Here is a 21806-nt window from a genome sequence, read left to right as displayed (position 1 = left end):
ATTCTTCTGTTTTCTCGAATATAATGTATTATTTCATATTATATTATATTATATTATATTATATTATAATACTGGAAAAAAAATTAATAACTTACAAACTGCTAACAAGAACAAATAAAAACAAAGGTGAATAAGGATAATACCCTCAAAGAACAACAAGCAGAAACTATAATTAATTTATGCAATGTCTTCCCCCAATAATACCACAATTCCCTTGGGTACTCCCACTACAAATAATGATGTTAATAGTAATGATAACAAAAATAATAAAGACACCCTGAACTCGTCATCTTCATCCTCATCTTCATCTTCAACTGCAACTGCAACTTCACCAAGATCATCATCCTCGTCGAGATTTTCAATTAGAAATCATACAACAACCACAACAACAACCTCGTCTTCATCTTTACCATTTTCATCAAGAGGAATCAATACTTTACAAATAAACTCAGCAAGACAGATGCACGCAAGAACAATAAGAGCAAGACAACCTCAAACAGCAACAAACATACAATCTTCTTTTTCTTCATCATCAACAACTTTTCAACCACCAAAACGGTTCTTGCCACCATCCAAACCTTCTTCTTCTTCTTCTTCTTCTTCTTCTTCATCTCCTCTTCCTCCTCCTCCTCCTTCTAAACACGTTTGTAATAATCCAAACAATCCATCATGTTCAAACTGTGGATCAATAATAATACCAGCACCTGTAGCAACATTACCAATAATAGATAACCCATCCATGTTAATAAACAACAATGAATGGAAAATATCCTCTAAAAAGGGTACCATCTTAAACGCACAAGAAATTGACCATTGGATAACAAATGAATTATCATTCGATACATTACCTGAAATGATATTTGGTAATAATTTCATTAAATTGGAAAATTTAAAACATAATTGGTCTTTATCATTCAACGCCTTAGATTCTTTGAAAATGGTCAATACAAACACGGAAATTAAGGATATTATTAAAGTATCTTATTCAGATAAATGGGTGGATCATGTTAATAGAAATTCAATGAAAAATTTTGATTGGACTTATTCAACTAAATATAAAGGGACAGAAATCTTTAATGGTGAAAATTTGGAAAAGAAAAAATTACAATTGGATAATGATGTACAATTACCAATGGATAAACTTAGTAGGTTGGATAAAATATTGTTTTTCGACGATATGATTTTGTTTGAAGATGAATTGGCTGATAATGGGATCTCCGTTTTGAATGTGAAAATTAGAGTCATGGAGGAACGACTATTGATCTTATCACGATTCTTTTTAAGGGTAGATAATGTCATTTGTAGAATCTATGAAACAAGAGTTTATGTGGAATTTAATGACAACTTAATTATTAGAGAATTTAAAGAATTTCAAGATGATTATAAAAATATATTGGATAAAGCTATTCGTCAATCAATGAATAAAAAATCTACTTATAAAGATTCTAAGGCCGCTATGAGAGATAGTAATTGGGTGGTACAAAATATGCCCTTAATTAACAGAGAATGTGAATCGTTAAGATTGTGACGCAGACAACAATCTTCCCTATTATATGGCCTATATACATTCATTTATTACAGTTTACATAAACAGACACGTATAGACTATTCTTTTTGTTGTTTTCGTGACAATGTTAATTGGGTTCTGCTTCCATTATTATCTTATAATATAATATAATATAATATAATATAATATCTTTTCTTTTTTTTAAATATAAATATTGATCTATAAAAATCAAACGTCTTTTTATTCAACACCATAATTACGGTGGGGTGGGGTGGGAGCCGGCGACGGTTCATTTTTTCTTATCTGTTATATACAATAGTCTTCTTTTCTTTTAATGCGTATTATTTGTTGTTTTTTGTTCTTTTCTTCATCTAGATCATCGTAATTATTAATAGTACGCAATCATTTTTTGGCTGCCAAAAACTGGTTTTCAACAGCTGTTATAATAGATGGAACAATATCAGCATTAGCCAAAGTAGATAAATCTCCTAATTGATCCGCTTCATTAGATGCAATTTTTCTCAAAACTCTTCTCATAATCTTACCAGACCTTGTCTTTGGTAAATCTCTTATTAATACAATATTCTTAGGAGCCGCAAATGGTCCAATTTCTGTTCTCACTTGTAAGATCAATTCACGACGTAATTCAGTTGGCGTTGCATGTTCAAAATCACCCTCTTCTGCATTTTCTTGAACAAATGATTTCTTTAAGGAAACAAATGCAACAACCGCTTGACCAGTTAATTCATCAGCAATACCAACAACTGCAGCTTCAGAAACATGTTCATTGTTAACTAAGGATGCTTCAATTTCTGCTGTAGATAATCTATGACCTGAAACGTTAACAACATCATCTACTCTACCTCTAATCCAATAATAACCATCATGATCTCTACCTGCACCATCACCTGTGAAGTAATAACCTGGATATGGCTTCAAGTATGTGTTGATATAATGACTATGGTTATTCCAAATAGATCTAGCCATGGATGGCCATGTGTTTTTAACTGCTAAGACACCTTCCACATCATTGCCTTCCAATTCAACACCAGTGACAGGATCAATTATACAAGCTTCAATACCAAAGAATGGAACTGTAGCAGAGCCAGGTTTAGTTGGAACTGCACCAGCTAATGGTGCAATTAAATGAGAACCAGATTCAGTTTGCCACATAGTGTCACAAACCACACAATCTTTATTACCAACTTTTTCATGGTACCATTCCCATAAATCTGGAGAAATAGGTTCACCAACAGATCCAAGAACTCTTAATGAAGATGTATCATATTTGGCAATTTCCGCTTCACCTACACGTTTAATTAATCTTAACGCAGTTGGTGCTACATAGAAATGCGTAGCTCTATGACGTTCAATGATTCTCCAATATCTCCCATAATCCGGATATGCAGGAGTAGATTCAAATATGATAGTTGCGGTACCTAGAACTAATGGACCATATAATGCATAAGTATGACCAGTAATCCAACCAACATCACCAGCGGTGAATAACACATCTTCTGGATGAATATCAAAGACATATCTTGTAGTTAATGCTGCACCTAATAAATAACCACCAGTGGTATGAACAACACCCTTTGGAGTACCAGTGGAACCAGAAGTATATAATAGAAATAATGGATCTTCAGCATTGCATGGAACAGCTGGCAAGTATCTTCTTTGCTTTTCAATTTCTTGATGCCACCAAAAATCTCTGCCTGCCTTCATGGAGATTCCTTCAGAACCAGTTCTTTGGAAAACCAAGATATGAGAAACAGAATCTACACCATTCAAACCTTCATCAACAATCTTCTTAGTATGAACGGTCTTACCACCTCTTTTACCTTCATCACAAGTTATAACTACTTTACAACCGGCATCCACGATACGATCTTTCAAAGAACCTGCAGAAAAACCGGCAAATATGACGGAATGAATAGCACCAAGACGTGCGACGGCCAACATGGCAACAATAGCTTCAGGAATCATTGGTAAATAAACACCAACTGTATCACCTTTCTTAACACCCCAACTTTTCAAGACACCAGCTACTTGAGACACTTGTCTTAATAATTCACCAAATGTGATAGTTCTATTTTCATTTTCATCATCAGCTTCATAAATGATAGCAGGTTTATTTGGATCCACGAACGCATGTCTATCGACACAATTATAAGAAGCGTTCAATTCACCATTTAAGAACCATGCAGCATCACCATGTTCCAATGAACCAGATTTGACCTTTGTGAATGGTTTATCCCATGCTAAAAATTCATTGGCTTTTTCACCAAAGAATTTTTCAGGATCATTGATAGATTGATCATATAATTGACGGTAGTGATCCATGTCATTGATATAACTGGCTCCTGGTTGACTATTGTAGAAATGGTCTGGAGCTTGACGGACTTCAACGCCTTGAGCTTCATGGACAACTTTATGTTGTTTGATAGACATCTTTTTTTGTATTGATTTTTTTGTTAAGTCTCTATGATATGCAATAAGAAAGGGATGGAAGTGATAACAACCTCGTTAAATTGGTTTGCTTAATTGATTAAATAAGTAAACCTTTACGTTACGTTAAGTATGAGTCCCTTTATCTTATAAAAGAGTGTCTAGATCGAGGATAAGTGCTTTAATAGGTTGACGAGAAAAGTTACCTTGCGTATCTCCGAGAATATGAGTCCAGTCGTTCCTGTTGCAGCTTGAATGGGAAACGCTAATAAAGATGAAGTTTAAATCGGTTTTGCTTCTTTGTTGTTGCTATAATTGAGTCCTAATCCTAATATTCAGCTGATAAACTCATCAAAAATAATCACTACGTCAAGCATGTGACATTTTTCTGTTGAACAAAACAAAATCGTTTGGATTTGAAGAAATGACAACAACAGTGAGTACAGTGCAGTGCAGTACAGAGTCAGTAACAGCAGGGTTCCATGGGAATTTTTCCTCGAGGAGTTTTACACAAAACCCTAAAGGTTGATACTGTAGGAGCTTTGTACCCCTATAGTCTAAATAAACTCTTTACCAGGCTCTTACCCTGTACAGCTCCCAAACTTACAGTTGTAGGTTTATTTGAGAGTTTAGGGCCCGTTCATTTTTGCTCTATTTGCTTAATTTTGGAATCCCAAACCCTTTAGACCACAAAAGTATGCCCTGGAAGGATTACGCATGACCCAGCAACGCGACCGTAAACACCGGTAAAGGCCCGGGCCTCGGGACTTGCGGACCAAAGACCGAGTTCCGGGAAACGACGCGAAAAGAGGGAATGGAGAATGGCACGTGACAAAAACAGTTCCAACTCGAGTGACGGGTATTCTCATCTATAAACCACGTCACTGACGTTTTTTTTCTTTGTTATTATCATTCCCTTTGCATTGAAAACAAATACTATATACCTACATAGGGAAACTCTATTCTACATATATATATTTCAATATAGCACCACATTTTGGTTAAATTGTCTCATCATCACCAGGATACACGTAGATTTCTCCTATTCTTGTTAAAAATAACTTCATGGCATGCCTTAAATCAGATGGAACACTCTTTTCTAATATTTGCATAATATGCCCGTACATTGAGGAACAGTACTGTTTGAAATCTTCATCATCAAATTCATAATATCCTTGCAATATCTCTACAATAACTGGGCGCCATGAATTTATACTTCTCTCCATCGTTCTATCATCTAACGAAACATATCCTTCAACAACATTTGTACAGACATTCACTAAACGCAACAATAATTCACTTTTCTTTTCATCATCATTCAAGTACAATTTAAACATAATATCAATGAGGACTGCCGCGGAACTAGTTTCTTGTTTCAATAGATTAGGTATCTTATCAACAACACGGGCTTCAACAAGACGTGTTCTTAAACCATAATCTTCATTGAAATCACGAGAGAATTCATACGAGCTCTCTAATAATCCTAGCATCCGCATGGATTGCTTATATGGAATGCAACGAGAAAATTCCTCATTTTCAAACAATTCACTGATTAATTCAATCATTAATAATTGTAAGACACATTTCACCACAATGGAATTCTTAACACTAATTCTACGACGCATGGCATCTGGTCCTGGTTGAATATCCATGAGTTTGGTCTTTGCCATAGTACTTGAGTTCATGGCTGTGGAACCGTTGTCTTCAGCAGTAACTGGACTTGTCTCTCTCGGTGTTATCATTGCTTTTGTACTACTATTACTCTCAGCTGGTGTAGAATTACTTTCAACATCCGGAATTTCATTACCGACATCTTCACTAGCTTCCTCTTTTTGGGCCCTTTCCACGGTATTATTTATTTCCGAATCCGTACTTTTAACATTAGCATCGTTCATGTAGTGTTTCTTTGTAACGTCACTGTTATTATTATTTTCGGATTTTAATGGTGGTGCGATAATCTTTTTATGAAGAATTGATCTTCTCCTACCTTGATGTAATGGATCGTAATCAAACAATTCAGATGCTGTCGTTAATTCGAATAATCTCTTGAAAACATCACCAATATGTTCCCAATGCTCTTCATTAAATTTAGTAACATTTTGAAGAATCAATTGTTGTAAACATGATCTACCAATTCTTGCAATAGTATCATTTTCTTGACAAATACATGAGACTAATAATCCTAGGAATCCATCGAGCATTCTATTCAATGATTCAAAATAATGTGTAAATAATGCAATTAAATTTCTTAAAGCTTGGATTAGAGTAGTAGATAACCATACACTTAAATCATCATGACTATTGAATTGATTAACTTCCCAATGTTTTGAAAGAACACCAAAAATTGGAAACAACAATCTTGTACAGATATTTTCCCAAAATTGATCATCAAATTCACCCCCATATGCAACTAGTGCATCAAACATATAATTCAAAGCACGAGATCTAACCTCTAAATCTTCAGCAGTCATGATGGTATCATTAAAGCAAAAGAGCATGGGGAACCAAACATCCTGGAAGATATCTTTACCATGTAGTAAAGTTTCATCTTTGTCGTCAAAACAAATCTTGGCAATCTTTTGGGTCATTTTTTTCAATGATTCCAAAGCATGTAAAGCCAATTTTTGGAATTTTTTATTCTTAGTGATTTCTTTGAAGACAGTGACCAATTCTGCAAATGCATTATCTTGACAAAATACACTTTCAAAATGATCAGGGATGATATCATTACTTATTAATTCTTGAGTTTTTTTCACAATAGATTCTGATTTTGATTGTGCAGTGAATTGTAATGATTCTAAGATAGTTTTCCAACCAGATTTAATCTTCTCAGACTTAGTTAGAATAAAATTACGATAACATTCAATAATCATTTCTTGAACTTCTACATTAGTGGTATTTTGTACGGTATATTCAAACGGTTTTAAGAAATCATGTTGAAATTCGAACCCGGTCAATTCTTCGATATCTAAAAATCTCATAGATAATTGACGCAATGAATCAATAGCAAAAAACACTACCGCCAAATTTGGATTAGTGGCAATTTTATTAAAGGCATTACCCATGATTGTCCATATTGGGGTCCATTCCAACTTAATACGATCCATATTATAATAACAAACATCCACCATCTTTTGTAAAGAAAACATTCTGGGAGTGGAAGCATTTTGAGAAGATTCAATTTCATCTAGAGATACGTGCGTTAAAGCCTTAATGAAGTCAACAATAGCACTACCTGTAAGTTCAGAACTTTTAGTGAAAATATTATCCATTAATACAACTAAATCACTTGAAGAAATAAATTTTGAGATATCTGGTGAAAGAGTTTGATTGTGGTGTTTTTCTTGAGCTAGTTCAGTTGGAGTTGCCTTTTTACCCCAGAGATCGAAAATTGAAGGTGCTACAGCGGTAGACCTTGTTGAGTCAAAAGATTGTCTTGGATTAGCCAAACGAGCTTGTGCTACATCAGGAACAGTTTCTCTATCAATACCCTTGGAAATCAATTGTAATCTCTCTAATTGAGAAACAACAAATAACACATCAGTCCAAGATTCCTTCAAATAGTTACCTTCAGATAAGGAAACTTCTAATAAGATTACCATCGCGTTGATATTCTTCATTTTGATTTCGTCTACATTTTGCAAATTACAAAATTGAACCAGTGCACCAATAAATGAAGTTCTAGCATCTGATATACTAAAGATAGAAGCGATTCTGATTGAAAGTTTCAAACCTTCTAAACATTTATTTGTGGTTTCAACTTCATCGTACTCTTTAAAGGGTGGTGTTAATGCTGCCAAAAATGACATCCAAAGATTTTCAAAAATAGAGCTTACATGTTCAACATGAGATGCTGCATAATAAATATCATCTGTAGTTTTGTCTTTAGATTCATTCAGATTCTTGAATACAAGTTCCGTTTTGGAAGCAATTTGCTTGGAGACTTGCATATATGCTTCTCTGTTATAATCCCTGTAGCCAAATAAACTAAATGATGGAGCAGCTTCAACTGTTCCCTTACCATCAGCTAAAAGCGCATCATGTTGTTCAGATAACAATTTAATTTCATTGTTTGCAATTTCATTATATAAACCTACCAAAAAGTCACGAGGTAAGTCATTACCATTATCTATACCTTCATTATTTTCTAAGAAGTCATTCAAAGTCATTCGATTCTTAACTTGCGAAGAGTGTAAATCAGTATTCAACATGATCAAGGAATATGATAACACGTAGGCAGTATCAGCTTTCGAAAACATACCGGGATTTTGATCAACATATCTTTCTGCAAATTTTAACATAAATCTATCAATTTTTTGACCTTCACCTGGAAGTCTAAATTCTTGAAGGAACTCTCTTAGACCATCTACAATAGATAATCCGGTAAAATCCATTTCATCAACAAAAGCATGCATAACGGCAATATTTTTTTCATCCCCTTCACCTAGAAAATCACCTACAACTGCTAAATCTAAACCATCAGTATTTAATAACCATTTAGCGATTTCTTTAGGAGAATCGTCTTTTATGAATCCCTTTTGAAGTAAGAGTGGGATCGCCTTTTTCGGTTTGCTATTAAAGACAGCAATACAATCAGACAATTGAGTTTTCCTTAATTTCAAATTTTCAAATTGAGTTGGATCATCACTTTGATTTTGACTAAAGATTGATTTATTTTCTTCATCCCCAATATTGATATTTGAATTCATATCTTGCACGGAAGAAATGGCCAAGGAGTTATTAGAACGTGATGCTGTAATAGTGTTTGCATCACCTGTACTGTTTAGGTTATTATTGTTAGTGTTACTATTAATAATAGGATTTAAAGCTTTGTGTGCCCATGAATTTAATGATCGTAATACCGATACTATACAATTCAAAGATGTCATCTTAAGGGCGAACTCTAATGGAAAATATAAAGCAGCTTGACCTTGGTCTGTACTTGACGCTATATTGGATGTGGTTAAGAGTGGTAATTGGCCTAAGTTATAAGTTGCTAAAGGTTTTGATAATTGATCTTCATAATATGATCGTTGTGTAGGCGTTATTTCTACTCTAGTTAATGTCAATCTTGTCAAATAGTCTACGATCATTTCCATTATATTGGGCATACCTGGGTTACAATCGTAATTTAAATAGAATTCAATCAAAGTTCTTGGGTCATTACAGATTCTTTGAATTATACTTAAGAAATATCTTTTTTGCTGTGATGTTGAAGTTTTCAATTCTGTAATTGGGAAATATATCTCTGTTAGAAAAACAGGTATTTCTCTCCTAAATTCCGCTCTTAAGTTCGCTATCAATAACCACATGATTTCAGCTGTAATCTCGAAAACAGGTGAAATTGGAGATGCAGCGTTACGAGTTAATGAAAGACATAAGAATTGTCTAACAGACTCTAATAATGTTGAACTTTCTTTTCCATGAAAATAAACATAAGGAGACAAAAACAAGTCAATATGATCCTTTATGATAGAATAAATAATGTGTAACGATAGTAATTTAGCTCTGACTGCATGAGATCTCATGTCTAAGTCTGCTTCTAATTGCTTTGCACAAATTTTTGCCATAGTCCGGAACACTAAGAATGCATCCTTGATAGCTAAATCTTGACTAGTATTAATATCCAATGTTTCTTTATTTTCTGGTTCAAGATCTTCTGTATCTTTTAAATCATTCCCATTTTCTGCCGCATCATTTAATTTATTGATATTTTCCAAAGTCAAAGGAACATTATTTTCTTCCTTTTCTAATACGCCAGTATTATCTTTATTCGATATTTTGGTGGAATTTTGGTTTTCTAAAGCCTTTATATCAATTCTATCGAAAACATAACTGATTACCTGAGTTAACGTAGCTTGGGCAATGCCTTGATTTGAAGGATTTAATGAAAACACAAATGCGTTATATATGGTTCTTATTGCTTTTAGTAATGAGACACCATGACATAAAGAGGTACTATCTTCAGCCAAGATACAACTTGATAAGGATCTAATTATTTGTAATTCAACTTTTTCATTAGTACCTTCACCTTCGAAACACTCAGCAATAGTATCTATAGCAGCTTCGATTAGCTTTTGTTTAGGTGGAGGAGTGATACCATTATTTGCATCATCTTGGGTTTGAACATCTGAAGCTAAAGAATCAGGTAAATTTATTAAGACACTTTCATCTAGAGCTCTAAATGAGAATAATTTTGACAAACAATCCAATGCTTTTATTTTGATTTTAGATGATTTTGTTCTACAGGCAGCTCTTAAAGCTTCAAAAATTAAGATTGAGTCAATTGATTGTAATTCTGTTTGCGCAGCTTCTTCATCAAGCCTTGCGATAGTTCTTTCAATGATTTTTTGCGCGTTTGGATATTTCTTCATACTTTTTTCTTTCATTATTGCCTCTAACGTAGTTTTCACTAATGCTATGGTGGACTTAGCATTTGCATTGATTGTGTTTGAAGATAATATAGATGCATTTCTTGTATGTGAGACTGCAGGTCTATCGGTTTGTAAAGATGACTGGATTACTGAATCTTGTTCGGTTGCAGGTTCAGATATTTGAATCGAAGGTGTTTCCACTTGTGATTCTACTTCCGCTGTAACGGTAGTATCTTCCTGTTGTGTTTCATTTTCTGCCAATTGCTCTACATTATGGGCCTCTTCCCCCTGGTTGTTGTTAACCTCATTTTCTGATTCATGAGCACTTGAAATATCAACGTCATCTACTTGTTCATTGGGAGGAGTAACATTTTCTTCAGTGGCATCATCTCTAGAGAGCGGCGATTCATCGCCGACTTGTTCCGTTTCGTCATCATTATTATGGGTATTGGACATATCGATAGCTTCATGACCACTGGAAATATCAACATCACTCAATTCGCTGCTAATAGCATCATCATCAGGAGTTGCTAGTCGCTCACTTGGTGGTTCATTTGTTGATGGCTCATCCTCTCCTATATCTGGTTGATCTACTTCAACAGTAACATTTTGAGATGTCTCAATATTGCTTGAGGTTGCAGAAGCATGAGAATGAGTTGGCTTTAATTGTGGAGTTCCTTCAGGATCTTGTTCTTGACTGGGCATTGTGTCAAGCTATATGTATATCAATTAATCTTCGTTCACTAATATTTATATCAGAAAACGATGAATTCTCCAGAGATTAAAGTTTTATACAGGTTCTTGAAAGGAGGCTAGAATGATTCGGGTATTGCTAAAATATAGCAGCCTCTGATTAATCCGGATAAGCAATGCAGTAATTGCCTTAGTAATGTAGAGTATAGCGTTGTAGATAAATACGTATGTTACGTGAAGATATAAAACTGATGTAAAGAGGTTTACTTTATTTTGAATTTCATATATAGCGCTGCGCCTAAGGTGAGGTTAATGTTTATTTTAACTACGTACGTACATAGGCTACATACACGTTTCACCATATTTTCTGAATTTATCCGAGATTCTCACCATTAACACACGGCAACAAGAAAAAGAAAACAACATTGTCTACAATAATGAATTAAGTAACAATCATATAAAAGACAAGAATCTTCTATATGTAATATCCATATTAATAATATTAAAAGAATATTTAAAATATGTATATATATATACTAGATTTTTTGCTATTCCAGTCTTGACAAAAAAATTATTAAAAATAGGGAAAAAAGAAAAAAAGGTCCTACCCGGATTCGAACCGGGGTTGTCCGGATCAAAACCGAAAGTGATAACCACTACACTATAGGACCGAACATTTACGTTTTTTAGGTTTTACAGGGGATTTGATAGCTACACGCCGAACCTTCCAGCTGTGTCTTTGGAACTGCTTGATCAATATACCGTTCAATTCCCAATAGAACCTGTTATTAAGGAGAGCTTATTATTTGATAAATTCGAAAGTCCTATCTGTTAGATGTGATTCACTTCTTATTTATAGTTCAGGGTCATCTATTAATCTTGTTCCATTGGAGAAGTGAATTTTGGATACTTTAAATTAGTATTAGACATGCTTCAATAAGTCTAAATATATTCTCCTTTTAGACGTCAGGATTTCTTTCTCGATCTGTTTCTTGTTTCCTTTTATATAGTTATACCTATTTCTTTGTTTCATCTTTGTGTGGTGCATATGTTTCAGATTCGCCGTAACAACAATTAGTACGTTCAGGTATAATACATATAAATGTAGTTTTATAGGCAGGTTATTTGATAAGCAGATAGGATAATAATAGGATAATAATAGGATAAGGATACCTAAAGGGTTCTAAGATTGGTAATGCTGTCTGAAGTAGCTTCAACTGGAAAGTTATCATTAATAGTTCTTGAAAGGATCGTCAAACTCAACGTGTGGTAGCATAGTATGTCCAAATAAGGTCATTGTCGCATGATGCCGGTAGTTTATGATCCTCGATTTCCTTGATCAGGGTACAACTAGTATTCAGCGTATACTATTCCATCCTTAAGTCTATTAACTAAGGTATAGTTTTGAGCTACTAAATCAACCTCACAGTATCTACCTTAATAGATGCGAATACAACGTTCAAATAGACCAAGTATGGTAAATATATTTAGCCGGGTGTAGTTTTTTTCTATAAAGATTCATATGGATAATGCTGTCGTGGTTCAGTTTATCCAATCATTTAAGATTTCCTAAGAGCTATAATTAATTGAAAAAAAAGAGATTAAATCAATGATATCCCTTAACAGAAACAATGAAAATTTCGATGAATGACATGAAACATCCATAAAAAGAGACAACTAAGTTTATGACGAAGGTTCGGAAGAAGCTAAGAATATTATATAATCGTTCTCTCTGTTGTAAGATAACGTAGAAAACATATTATATTAATGGCAAAAGTAGACTTGAAAGGTAAACTTTCAGGGAACATTTCATCCAGGACATAAGGGAAAGAAACTTATCCTCAGAAATTAGCTGGTTTTTAATGGCCGTCTTGTAATCAGGAAATATGATCATAGTAACAAATATGAATGCAAAATATGGAGGATAGAACATCGCACCTTCTTCCTTATATGACCACAATAGTATTAAAAACGCAAGTTGCCAGCCAAAAAAAGAGACCCATGAATCCAATAATGATTACGTAGTCCGCCCACAGATTTGGTTCTTTATGTTCGACTTCGTAGAAACCTCTCAAATAATCTATCGCGGTATCTATATCTATAAGATCATCACACATATAACTAATCTTTCCAGGTAATCTGTTATGTATGAATATCGGGTATTCCGACTGGCAAGTTCCTGGTCTATTGTGCAGCCTATAGCCGCCTTATTTTTTCTCTAAAGCATATAACGATACCTTTCTCGAAGATTTCCTCACACCTTTTTCTACGACTGCTTTTCCCTAGCCCTTCAACCATATGTTTGATCTCTTCGTCTTGTCGCATTGCTTGGAAATCGCGTTTGTCGTTTTTGTCTTCATTTGCGTTATGGAGGTTCCAAAAAATGACTACTTCATTGGTGACGCTATTATTTTTCCTATTGACCGGCCCTTTACAAGTTATGCGAAATAATAGTAGTAGACTATTTGTATGTTTCAAGTTAGCTAAAAGGATGACTTTGAAAACGTTCTTTAAACTGTTAGATGTTAAGGACAGGACTCATTCTTTAGAGCAGGCTTAAAGATATACTTGCTAATTCCAATATCAAATGTCAAATTACGTTACGTACTACTAGCCAGTATAGTTGTGGGACGGACTGTCAGCTGGAGAAAGAATAAAAAAATCGGGGTTTCATCCTAAGCGCGTAACATTAAATAAACAGCATTAGTGGGTGTTTTCGGCTCTGCAGGTTGCGCCACAAAGAGTTTGGATGTAATGACATAATAATGATCCATATATTTTTATATATAAACACATATGGCATTAATTATACATAGTTGGTGATATGAATTGGTACTAGGGTGACAATAGAAAAAATAATCACCTGCGGACTACAAAAGAGGAAGGAAACCTCTGTATCTACAGAAAAAGGTGATCATTATTAAGTCGTTTTGTGAACCCAAGGAATGTAAGGCAAAAAAAGGCCAAATAAAGTAAGGTTGGTTGTAAAAATCAAATAAGTCGAAAAAAAAAAAGCAAGTTCATCTTCAAACGAAAATGCATCCCCAAGTTTTTGATATCTAAATTATGAGGTATAGTAGTGTCATTGTCATTTGAAACATGGGAGTTATATTTCCAGTAACATTCGAATGATTATGGATAGTTGCTTTCTGACAGTGTTAATATTGATAATACTACTGAGCCTACAATGTGTGTCTAACGTAAGATACAATGTAATAAGCATACGATAGGTAATTCTACGGGACTCATCCAAGCAAGAGAACAATCAGGTATATTTTTATTTATAGTTTCTATTATACAAGGAGTGGTATAATGGTTGCAATGCTAGCAAGTGGTCATATTTACTAATAACCTGGCCTCCCCATCCTTTCCATTTTATACCTAATCTCTGTTAGTTTTATACTCTTAACATATATATATACCAAAATACACTACATATATATATAGCCTATGAAAAATGTAAGTTCGTAGTGGTTTTTTGTGATACGTAGGGTGCACATTTTTGGAAGAGCACGACGTTATATTTTTTTCCTTCAAGAACTGTTGAGTAGACAACCTTCGAGTGCTTCCTCTTATATAATAAGTAACCATTGAGCGTGTTCACTACTGTGTGCGACACACTGTCACTTGCCCAGGTGCCCAGTGCCAGGTAGGCTTCTAGAAGATTCCGGCCTACTCTGGCGCTGCGTTGTTCTGTTCTCGCAGTGCAGAATTGGAATTGGGACAGCAAGTGGAACAGCAAGTGGAACACTGTACGGAAAGCGGAACACTGTGCGGAAAGTGCCCGTGGAAACAAGAAAGTCCATTGTAATTCATAGTAAGTAAGGGGGGGGGGGGGCAAGGGGAGCATGAAGACAGCTTCGGGGCAGCTTATTATTAGCCTATTTCAATTGATAGTAGCAAGTGGCAAATCTAATGAAAATTACTAGAACTATAAAAGGAAAGATCTCACTCCCATGGAAAACCATTCAACCGTCTCTGTTTTGCTGCTTCCAAGAATTGACCTAACTGACCTAACTGACCTAACTGACCTAACTTCAACTGTTCTTTGACAGTAGCAAAGTGACACTACAAAGCTAAATCTGAATAAATATATACACTACATTAACAGGTAAATCCACCTGAAAAAATGAGTTTCTACCAACCTTCTCTATCATTATACGATGTTCTAAATGCATTATCGAACCAATCTCAATTAAGGAACCCAAACGAGCCATTGCCTCGTAACAGACCTGAGTCCTCAGGACATCCATTGTCTTCTTCAAATCCTGGAAGTCATCATTCTCATCATCCTCATCATCACCATCCTCGTCATCCTCATCCGCATCCTCATACATTTGGTGCTGCACCACCACCACCTCCTCCTTCACAACCTGTACATGGTTTCCCACCTAATCCCTTCGGATTTGGATATCCTGATCGTGGTACTCCAGGTAGTTATTTCTACAGAATGCCTCCTCAAGCTTACTATTATAATCCAGAATATGACTACGATAACGACGATGAAGGAAAAGAAGAAGAAGAAGAAGATCAAGACCAAGATATGACTGCTGATGAAGAAAAGGGTAATCAAGAACCATCATACTATCATCAAAATAATAGGAGGGGGGTTACTGACACAAGAGAACAATATCCTGAACATCCTCTTTCTCAATTGTTGAGTTCATTATTGGGTGTTCCTCCTCCATCTAATGAACCTGATTTTGAACCTAGTGAATCGGATAATGATGAACAACAGCATGAACAGCAACAAAAACAGCAAGAACAAAAAGAACAACAAGGGGAGGAAAATGAACAAGCTCAAAGTGACGTTGAAGAGAAAGTAGAAGAACGTACTTCTGAAGTTGGGCAACCAAAAGAAGAAAAGGAAGTAGAAAAAGAGAAGGAGGAAGAAGAAGAAGAAGAAGAAGAAGTTCCACCTTTAAAAGAACCAACTGCCACTAAGGAATCATTCAAGCCAAAATTGAAAAGAAATTCATCTTCATTTGCACATTTGCAAGCACCATCCCCAATTCCTGATCCATTACAAATTTCAAAACCAGAGACAAGATTAGATTTACCATTCTCACCTGAGGTTAACCTATATAACCTTAAAGATCATTATGTAGTAGTTCTAGCTTTACCTGGTGCCAATTCCAAAGATTTTAAGATTGATTATCATCCATCATCTCATGAATTATTAGTAAAGGGGAACGTAGAGGACAAACTAGGTATTGATGAAAAATATTTGAAGATCACCGAATTAAAATATGGTGCCTTTGAAAGAACGATTAAATTCCCCGTATTACCACGTATAAAGGATGAAGAAATCAAAGCCACTTATAATAATGGTTTACTTCAAATTAAAGTTCCAAAAATTGTTGATGGATCCGAGAAACCTGCTCCAAAAAAAAGAATCGTCATTGAAGATGTTCCTGATGAAGAATTAGCCTTCGAAGAGAATCCAAATCCTGTACAAATTATTTAAAAGAACGAAAACATAAAATAGAATATATATAGTATATGTTATATACGATTTATCTTACGACCTTTTTATCGAAAATTACAAGCTCAAAAATTTTTGTCTTACAAAGATGCAAGTTGCCGTAGGGCTGCACTCTCGAATAAAAACGTATGTCCATAATAATTGCAAAAAGGATCAACATTAATCATTCCAGTCATATCAGTGACACTTTACGACAACTTTTTTCTTTGCTGTCTTCTCCATTCCGGAGTTCTTAACACTGGCAACTTTTTTGATCGCTATAAACGGTCCTCACTTTTGAAAAATTTTCATAAAATTTGTAAAAACCAAGAAACTAAAACATTAAGGCCATCTCACATTAAAATAATTTAACGTTATATATTAGATAGAAAATGAAAACAAACAAGCAGGTAAAACGTAGTAATAGTATACACCTTCCAGGTCCAGGAAACTACACCAACTAGCATTCTAGATCGTGACATATAAGGAACTAGGAAAATGTCTAATCCAAACCAACAACAACAACAAGGAAACGCCCAACAAGGTGGTAACAATAGTTACCAAAACTACCAACAATATTACCAAAATCCACAAGGGAATCAACAAACAGCTGGTTATCAATCCTACCAAGGTTATCAAGGTTATCAAGGTTACAACCAACAACAACAATATCAACCACAGCAACAGCAACAACAACAAGGTTATCAACCCTACCAACAATATAACCCACAGGCTCAAGGTTTTCAACCACAACAAGGTTACCAATCATACCAAGGTTACAACCAGCAAGGTGGTTACCAACAGGGTGGTTACCAACAGGGTGGTCGTAATAATAACTATAAATCATACAATCAAAACCAAGGTTATCAAGCTTATAACCAACAATCAACCAATCAAGGTATGTCATTGAAGGATTTCCAACAACAACAGCAACCTACTGGTGCCACTACATCTGCTCCAAAACCTAAGAAAACCTTGAAATTGGTTTCTAGTTCTGGTATCAAATTAGCTAACGCTACCAAGAAACCTGAACCAAAGGATACTACTCCCGAAAAGACAACTGAAGAACAATCAACAACTAACACTACTACCACTACTGAGGAGGAACTACCAAATGTCTCTGAGTTGAAAATTACCGATAAAACAACCACTGAAGAAAGTACTACCACCACCACCACAACTACAACTACAACTACAGACGCAGATACCCTTATCAAAGAACAAGAAGATGAAGTTGACGAAGAAGTTGTTCAAGATATGTTTGGTGGTAAAGATCATGTCTCCATTATCTTTATGGGTCACGTTGATGCAGGGAAATCCACTATGGGTGGTAATCTATTATATTTGACAGGTTCTGTGGATAAGAGAACCATTGAAAAATATGAAAGAGAAGCTAAAGATGCTGGTAGACAAGGTTGGTATTTATCTTGGGTTATGGATACCAATAAGGAAGAAAGAAATGATGGTAAAACTATTGAAGTAGGTAAGGCTTATTTCGAAACTGAAAAGAGACGTTATACTATCTTGGATGCTCCAGGTCATAAGATGTATGTTTCTGAAATGATTGGTGGTGCGTCTCAAGCTGATGTTGGTATCTTGGTTATTTCTGCGAGAAAGGGTGAATATGAAACTGGGTTTGAAAAAGGGGGTCAAACTCGTGAACATGCTTTGTTAGCTAAGACTCAAGGTGTTAATAAGATGATTGTTACTATTAATAAGATGGACGATCCAACTGTTAATTGGTCTGAAGAACGTTACGATCAATGTGTTAAGAACTTGACCAACTTCTTGAAAGCTATTGGTTATAATAAAGAAGATGTTGTTTATATGCCTGTTTCTGGTTACAGTGGTGCTGGTCTAAAAGATCGTGTGGATCCAAAGGTTTGTCCATGGTATACTGGCCCATCTCTATTGGAATATCTAGATAGTATGAATCATGTTGACCGTCATATTAATGCTCCATTCATGTTACCAATCGCTTCTAAGATGAAAGATATGGGTACTGTCGTGGAAGGTAAAATTGAATCTGGCCATATTAAGAAGGGTCAATCTACTATAATGATGCCAAATAAAGTACCTGTGGAAATTCAAAATATTTATAACGAAACTGAAGCTGAAGTTGATATGGCTGTTTGTGGTGAACAAGTTAAATTAAGAATTAAAGGTGTTGAAGAAGAAGATGTATCGGCTGGGTTTGTCTTAACATCTCCAAAGAATCCTGTTAAGAACGTTACTAAATTTGTCGCACAGATTGCCATTGTGGAATTAAAATCTATCATGTCTGCTGGTTATTCATGTGTTATGCACGTTCATACTGCCATTGAAGAAGTAACGATCACAAGATTACTACATAAGTTAGAAAAAGGTACCAACCGTAAATCTAAGAAACCACCTGCTTTCGCTAAGAAAGGTATGAAGATTATTGCCCTTGTAGAAACAGAAGTTCCTGTTTGTGTTGAAACTTATGAAGATTACCCACAATTAGGTAGATTTACATTAAGAGATCAAGGTACTACCATTGCCATTGGGAAGATTATGAAGATCATTGAGTGATTTGCTATTCTAAGCATGCAACTGAAAATTGGAAGAAAAAATGGTCATTTATCCTGTCCATATTTGTAACATATTTTTAACCATTTCCCTATATATATCTTAATTTATACATGACCAAAAATAAAATGAAAGATCCCAAAAGTATATAAGATATTTTCTAGTATGTGTGAAGGAAGTTGATGATAAACTCTAAATCATAACGTGCCATTATGATCTTCTATGAGATCCTTAAATTTTTGTATCAAACTTTCCACACCTTCTATGACATTCTCATCATATCCTTGCCCAGGCGTAAATTTAGAATGTGCGAAATCTATCAATGACATAGAACTTAACTGTGAATGCTTTAACCGTGAATTTTTGGCCGTCAACACTTCGTTGTCCTCACCTTCATATTCATCGTCATCATCATCATCATCATCATCATCGTCGGATTGCAAAAAATTATCTCTTAGCATAGAATCCTCATTATTTAATATATCCCAACGATCCGAGTCAGTTTCATATATGAATAACAAGCTAGAGGAAATCATTCGTATTTCTTGATTCAATAAGGTGTTATAAAATAACTGTAACCTCTGTAAGAAAATGGTCAATAAGGAACTTATTCGTTCTTTAGACAATGTATCTGCTCCAAAATACAACTTAAATGCATCTTTGATATCTTTTTGTGTCCTTGTTCTACCAAATTTTTTGTTGATGAATACATAATTATTAAAGTCATTCTCATAATGATCTTGAGACAAATAATCTGTCACGGAATTTTGCCTTATTTTCATACCACATATTCTAAAGCCTAACGTACTAGAAGTGGTAGTATTACTAACCATAGTCAAACGTTGTCTTTTGTCAGCAGTAGCATTTTCATCATATAATATTTTCCCTAATTTGATATCTAAGACATTTGGTTTTTTAAACCCATGAAGTAAATTTTCCAAAACGATATATTTTTTCTTATTCAAGGTAATTTTATCTGTATCTTCTACCACTTGTTTCAAAATTGTACTGTCCATATGAGGATCTTCCAAGACATACTGTGGTACCGCAGCTCCATCTGACTCCGTGGTGGTAGTAGTAGTACCTTCATCTAATACACCCAAGAAAGTTGGCATCCATGAATACAATGGAACATCACCATTTGAAAAACTATCATCCGCGTTACTAGCAGTAGATAGTTGATGAACAGCTTTATAGAAATCTATTTCTTGCGTTAAGGCAGGTTTGAAGACTAAGAGACCTTCATCATCTGTAAGTGTGCCATCATGACCTGCTGCTTTGTGTTCCAATTCTTTATATTTATTCATATTTCTTATTTCTCTCTGGCTACAATCTGCCTGTACGTACGTACGTACGTAGAGAATTCTCGAGAATTCTCATAGGTGTAATAGGCATGCTTATTATTGTTGTTCCTTAGGTGATGATACTTCTCCAAAGTGTCAGATTATCACCAATGCGGAAAAATACTAACAATTTTCTTTCGGCGGCTAAATAGTCACTAGCTGTTACCCTGAATAGCAATTTAGTATCACTTTAGACGGCTGATATTTTTCTCAGATAAGAAGGGTAACACCATCAACTGAAAAAAAATCGCAACATTTGTTGTCGTGAGAGTTTGCTGGGCAGAAAATTTTCCAGTGTGGAAGGAGAATTCCTTCTAACTTTCTCCTTCTAAAGGGACAAATTGGTAAGAAATGTAACCGGTAACTACATTGTTCCTCTCCTTTCTAGCTACTAGCTACTAGGCTTAGTTTACTTCCATGGCTAGACAGACAGACAGATACACTGGGACTTGACTTGACCAAACACGAAAGACCAAAGATCAAATACAAATAGTCAATCAAAATAAGTTTTGTAACAAACATTATGAGTAACGATCCTTCAGTTAAATTAAAGTCAGCTAAGGATTCCCTAGTGGCTTCGCTATTTGAATTATCCAAATCAGCTAATCAAACTGCTTCATCCATCGTTGACTTCTACAATGCTATCGGTGATGATGAAGAGGAAAAGATAGATGCCTTCACAACGTTGACTGAATCTTTACAAACTTTGACCTCTGCTGCTAATCAACTACATGGTATAAGTTCTGAATTAGTCAATCCAATGGATGACGATAAAGACGTCGAAGGAACAACTAACGGTACTGGTGGTGATTCCTCTGGTGTGTTAGTGAAAACTGCTGCTAAGAAGAAAGTGGAACGTGATCCAAATGCTCCAAAAAAGCCTTTAACTGTGTTCTTTGCTTATTCTGCATATGTTCGTCAAGAATTACGTGATGAAAGACAAAGAAATGGATTGCCTCCATTATCTTCTACTGAAATTACTCAAGAAATTTCCAAAAAATGGAAAGAATTGAATGATACTGAAAAGGAAAAATGGAAACAGGCTTATACGGTTGAATTGGAACATTATCAAAAGGAGAAACAAAAATATTTGGAAGCTAAGAAGAATGGCACATTTACAGTGTCTGATGGTCCAAATAATGCTCCTGTTGCTATTCCTGATAATTTACAAGAGGATCAATATCCCGCTCATCATAATTTGGAAAATAAGAGGCATCATGAAGAAGATGGTACCTCTACCATTTCTGGCGAGAAGAAGAAAAAGAAGAAGAAGAAGGATAAGAAGAAAGACAAATCTAGTAACACTAGTAACTTATAAGGAGACTTCACATAATGCTTTGGCTCCTCTCTTTCTCTTCCTCTTTTTTAGTTTTAAATTATTCATCTTCCCAAAGCAATGATTGCGAGCAACTACTTTGAACAATCTT

General features: G+C 34.9%; 7 protein-coding genes and 1 non-coding gene across 8 annotated transcripts; 4 read left to right on the top strand and 4 right to left on the bottom strand.

The window, feature by feature from the left end:
• Positions 1–184: 184 nt before the first annotated feature.
• Positions 185–1528, top strand: TIP41 (Tip41p; the record flags this gene model as incomplete). Its single annotated transcript, XM_003667478.1, has 1 exon — positions 185–1528. The coding sequence occupies one exon, from the start codon at positions 185–187 to the stop codon at positions 1526–1528; it is 1344 nt and encodes a 447-aa protein (XP_003667526.1).
• A 381-nt stretch (positions 1529–1909) lies between these two features.
• On the bottom strand, positions 1910–3958 carry NDAI0A01240 (uncharacterized protein; the record flags this gene model as incomplete). The annotated part of the gene is made up of 1 exon (XM_003667477.1): positions 1910–3958. The coding sequence occupies one exon, from the start codon at positions 3956–3958 to the stop codon at positions 1910–1912; it is 2049 nt and encodes a 682-aa protein (XP_003667525.1).
• A 998-nt stretch (positions 3959–4956) lies between these two features.
• On the bottom strand, positions 4957–11034 carry SEC7 (Arf family guanine nucleotide exchange factor SEC7; the record flags this gene model as incomplete). The annotated part of the gene is made up of 1 exon (XM_003667476.1): positions 4957–11034. The coding sequence occupies one exon, from the start codon at positions 11032–11034 to the stop codon at positions 4957–4959; it is 6078 nt and encodes a 2025-aa protein (XP_003667524.1).
• A 587-nt stretch (positions 11035–11621) lies between these two features.
• NDAI0Atrna6Q lies at positions 11622–11693 on the bottom strand. The gene has a single exon. It is a non-coding gene; the product is annotated as a tRNA-Gln (tRNA).
• Positions 11694–15151: 3458 nt separating this feature from the next.
• HSP42 (heat shock protein HSP42) lies at positions 15152–16489 on the top strand (the record flags this gene model as incomplete). Its single annotated transcript, XM_003667475.1, has 1 exon — positions 15152–16489. The coding sequence occupies one exon, from the start codon at positions 15152–15154 to the stop codon at positions 16487–16489; it is 1338 nt and encodes a 445-aa protein (XP_003667523.1).
• Positions 16490–16984: 495 nt separating this feature from the next.
• Positions 16985–19039, top strand: SUP35 (translation termination factor GTPase eRF3; the record flags this gene model as incomplete). Its single annotated transcript, XM_003667474.1, has 1 exon — positions 16985–19039. The coding sequence occupies one exon, from the start codon at positions 16985–16987 to the stop codon at positions 19037–19039; it is 2055 nt and encodes a 684-aa protein (XP_003667522.1).
• A 194-nt stretch (positions 19040–19233) lies between these two features.
• ARG82 (inositol polyphosphate multikinase) lies at positions 19234–20343 on the bottom strand (the record flags this gene model as incomplete). Its single annotated transcript, XM_003667473.1, has 1 exon — positions 19234–20343. The coding sequence occupies one exon, from the start codon at positions 20341–20343 to the stop codon at positions 19234–19236; it is 1110 nt and encodes a 369-aa protein (XP_003667521.1).
• A 559-nt stretch (positions 20344–20902) lies between these two features.
• On the top strand, positions 20903–21697 carry HMO1 (Hmo1p; the record flags this gene model as incomplete). Its single annotated transcript, XM_003667472.1, has 1 exon — positions 20903–21697. One exon carries the CDS (start codon positions 20903–20905, stop codon positions 21695–21697), a length of 795 nt encoding a protein of 264 aa, XP_003667520.1.
• Positions 21698–21806: the final 109 nt, after the last annotated feature.

Source organism: Naumovozyma dairenensis, chromosome 1 (assembly GCF_000227115.2).
Source record: "Naumovozyma dairenensis CBS 421 chromosome 1, complete genome".
NCBI classification, from domain to species: Eukaryota; Fungi; Ascomycota; class Saccharomycetes; order Saccharomycetales; family Saccharomycetaceae; genus Naumovozyma; species Naumovozyma dairenensis.
This window is presented reverse-complemented; position numbering and strand designations above follow the sequence as displayed.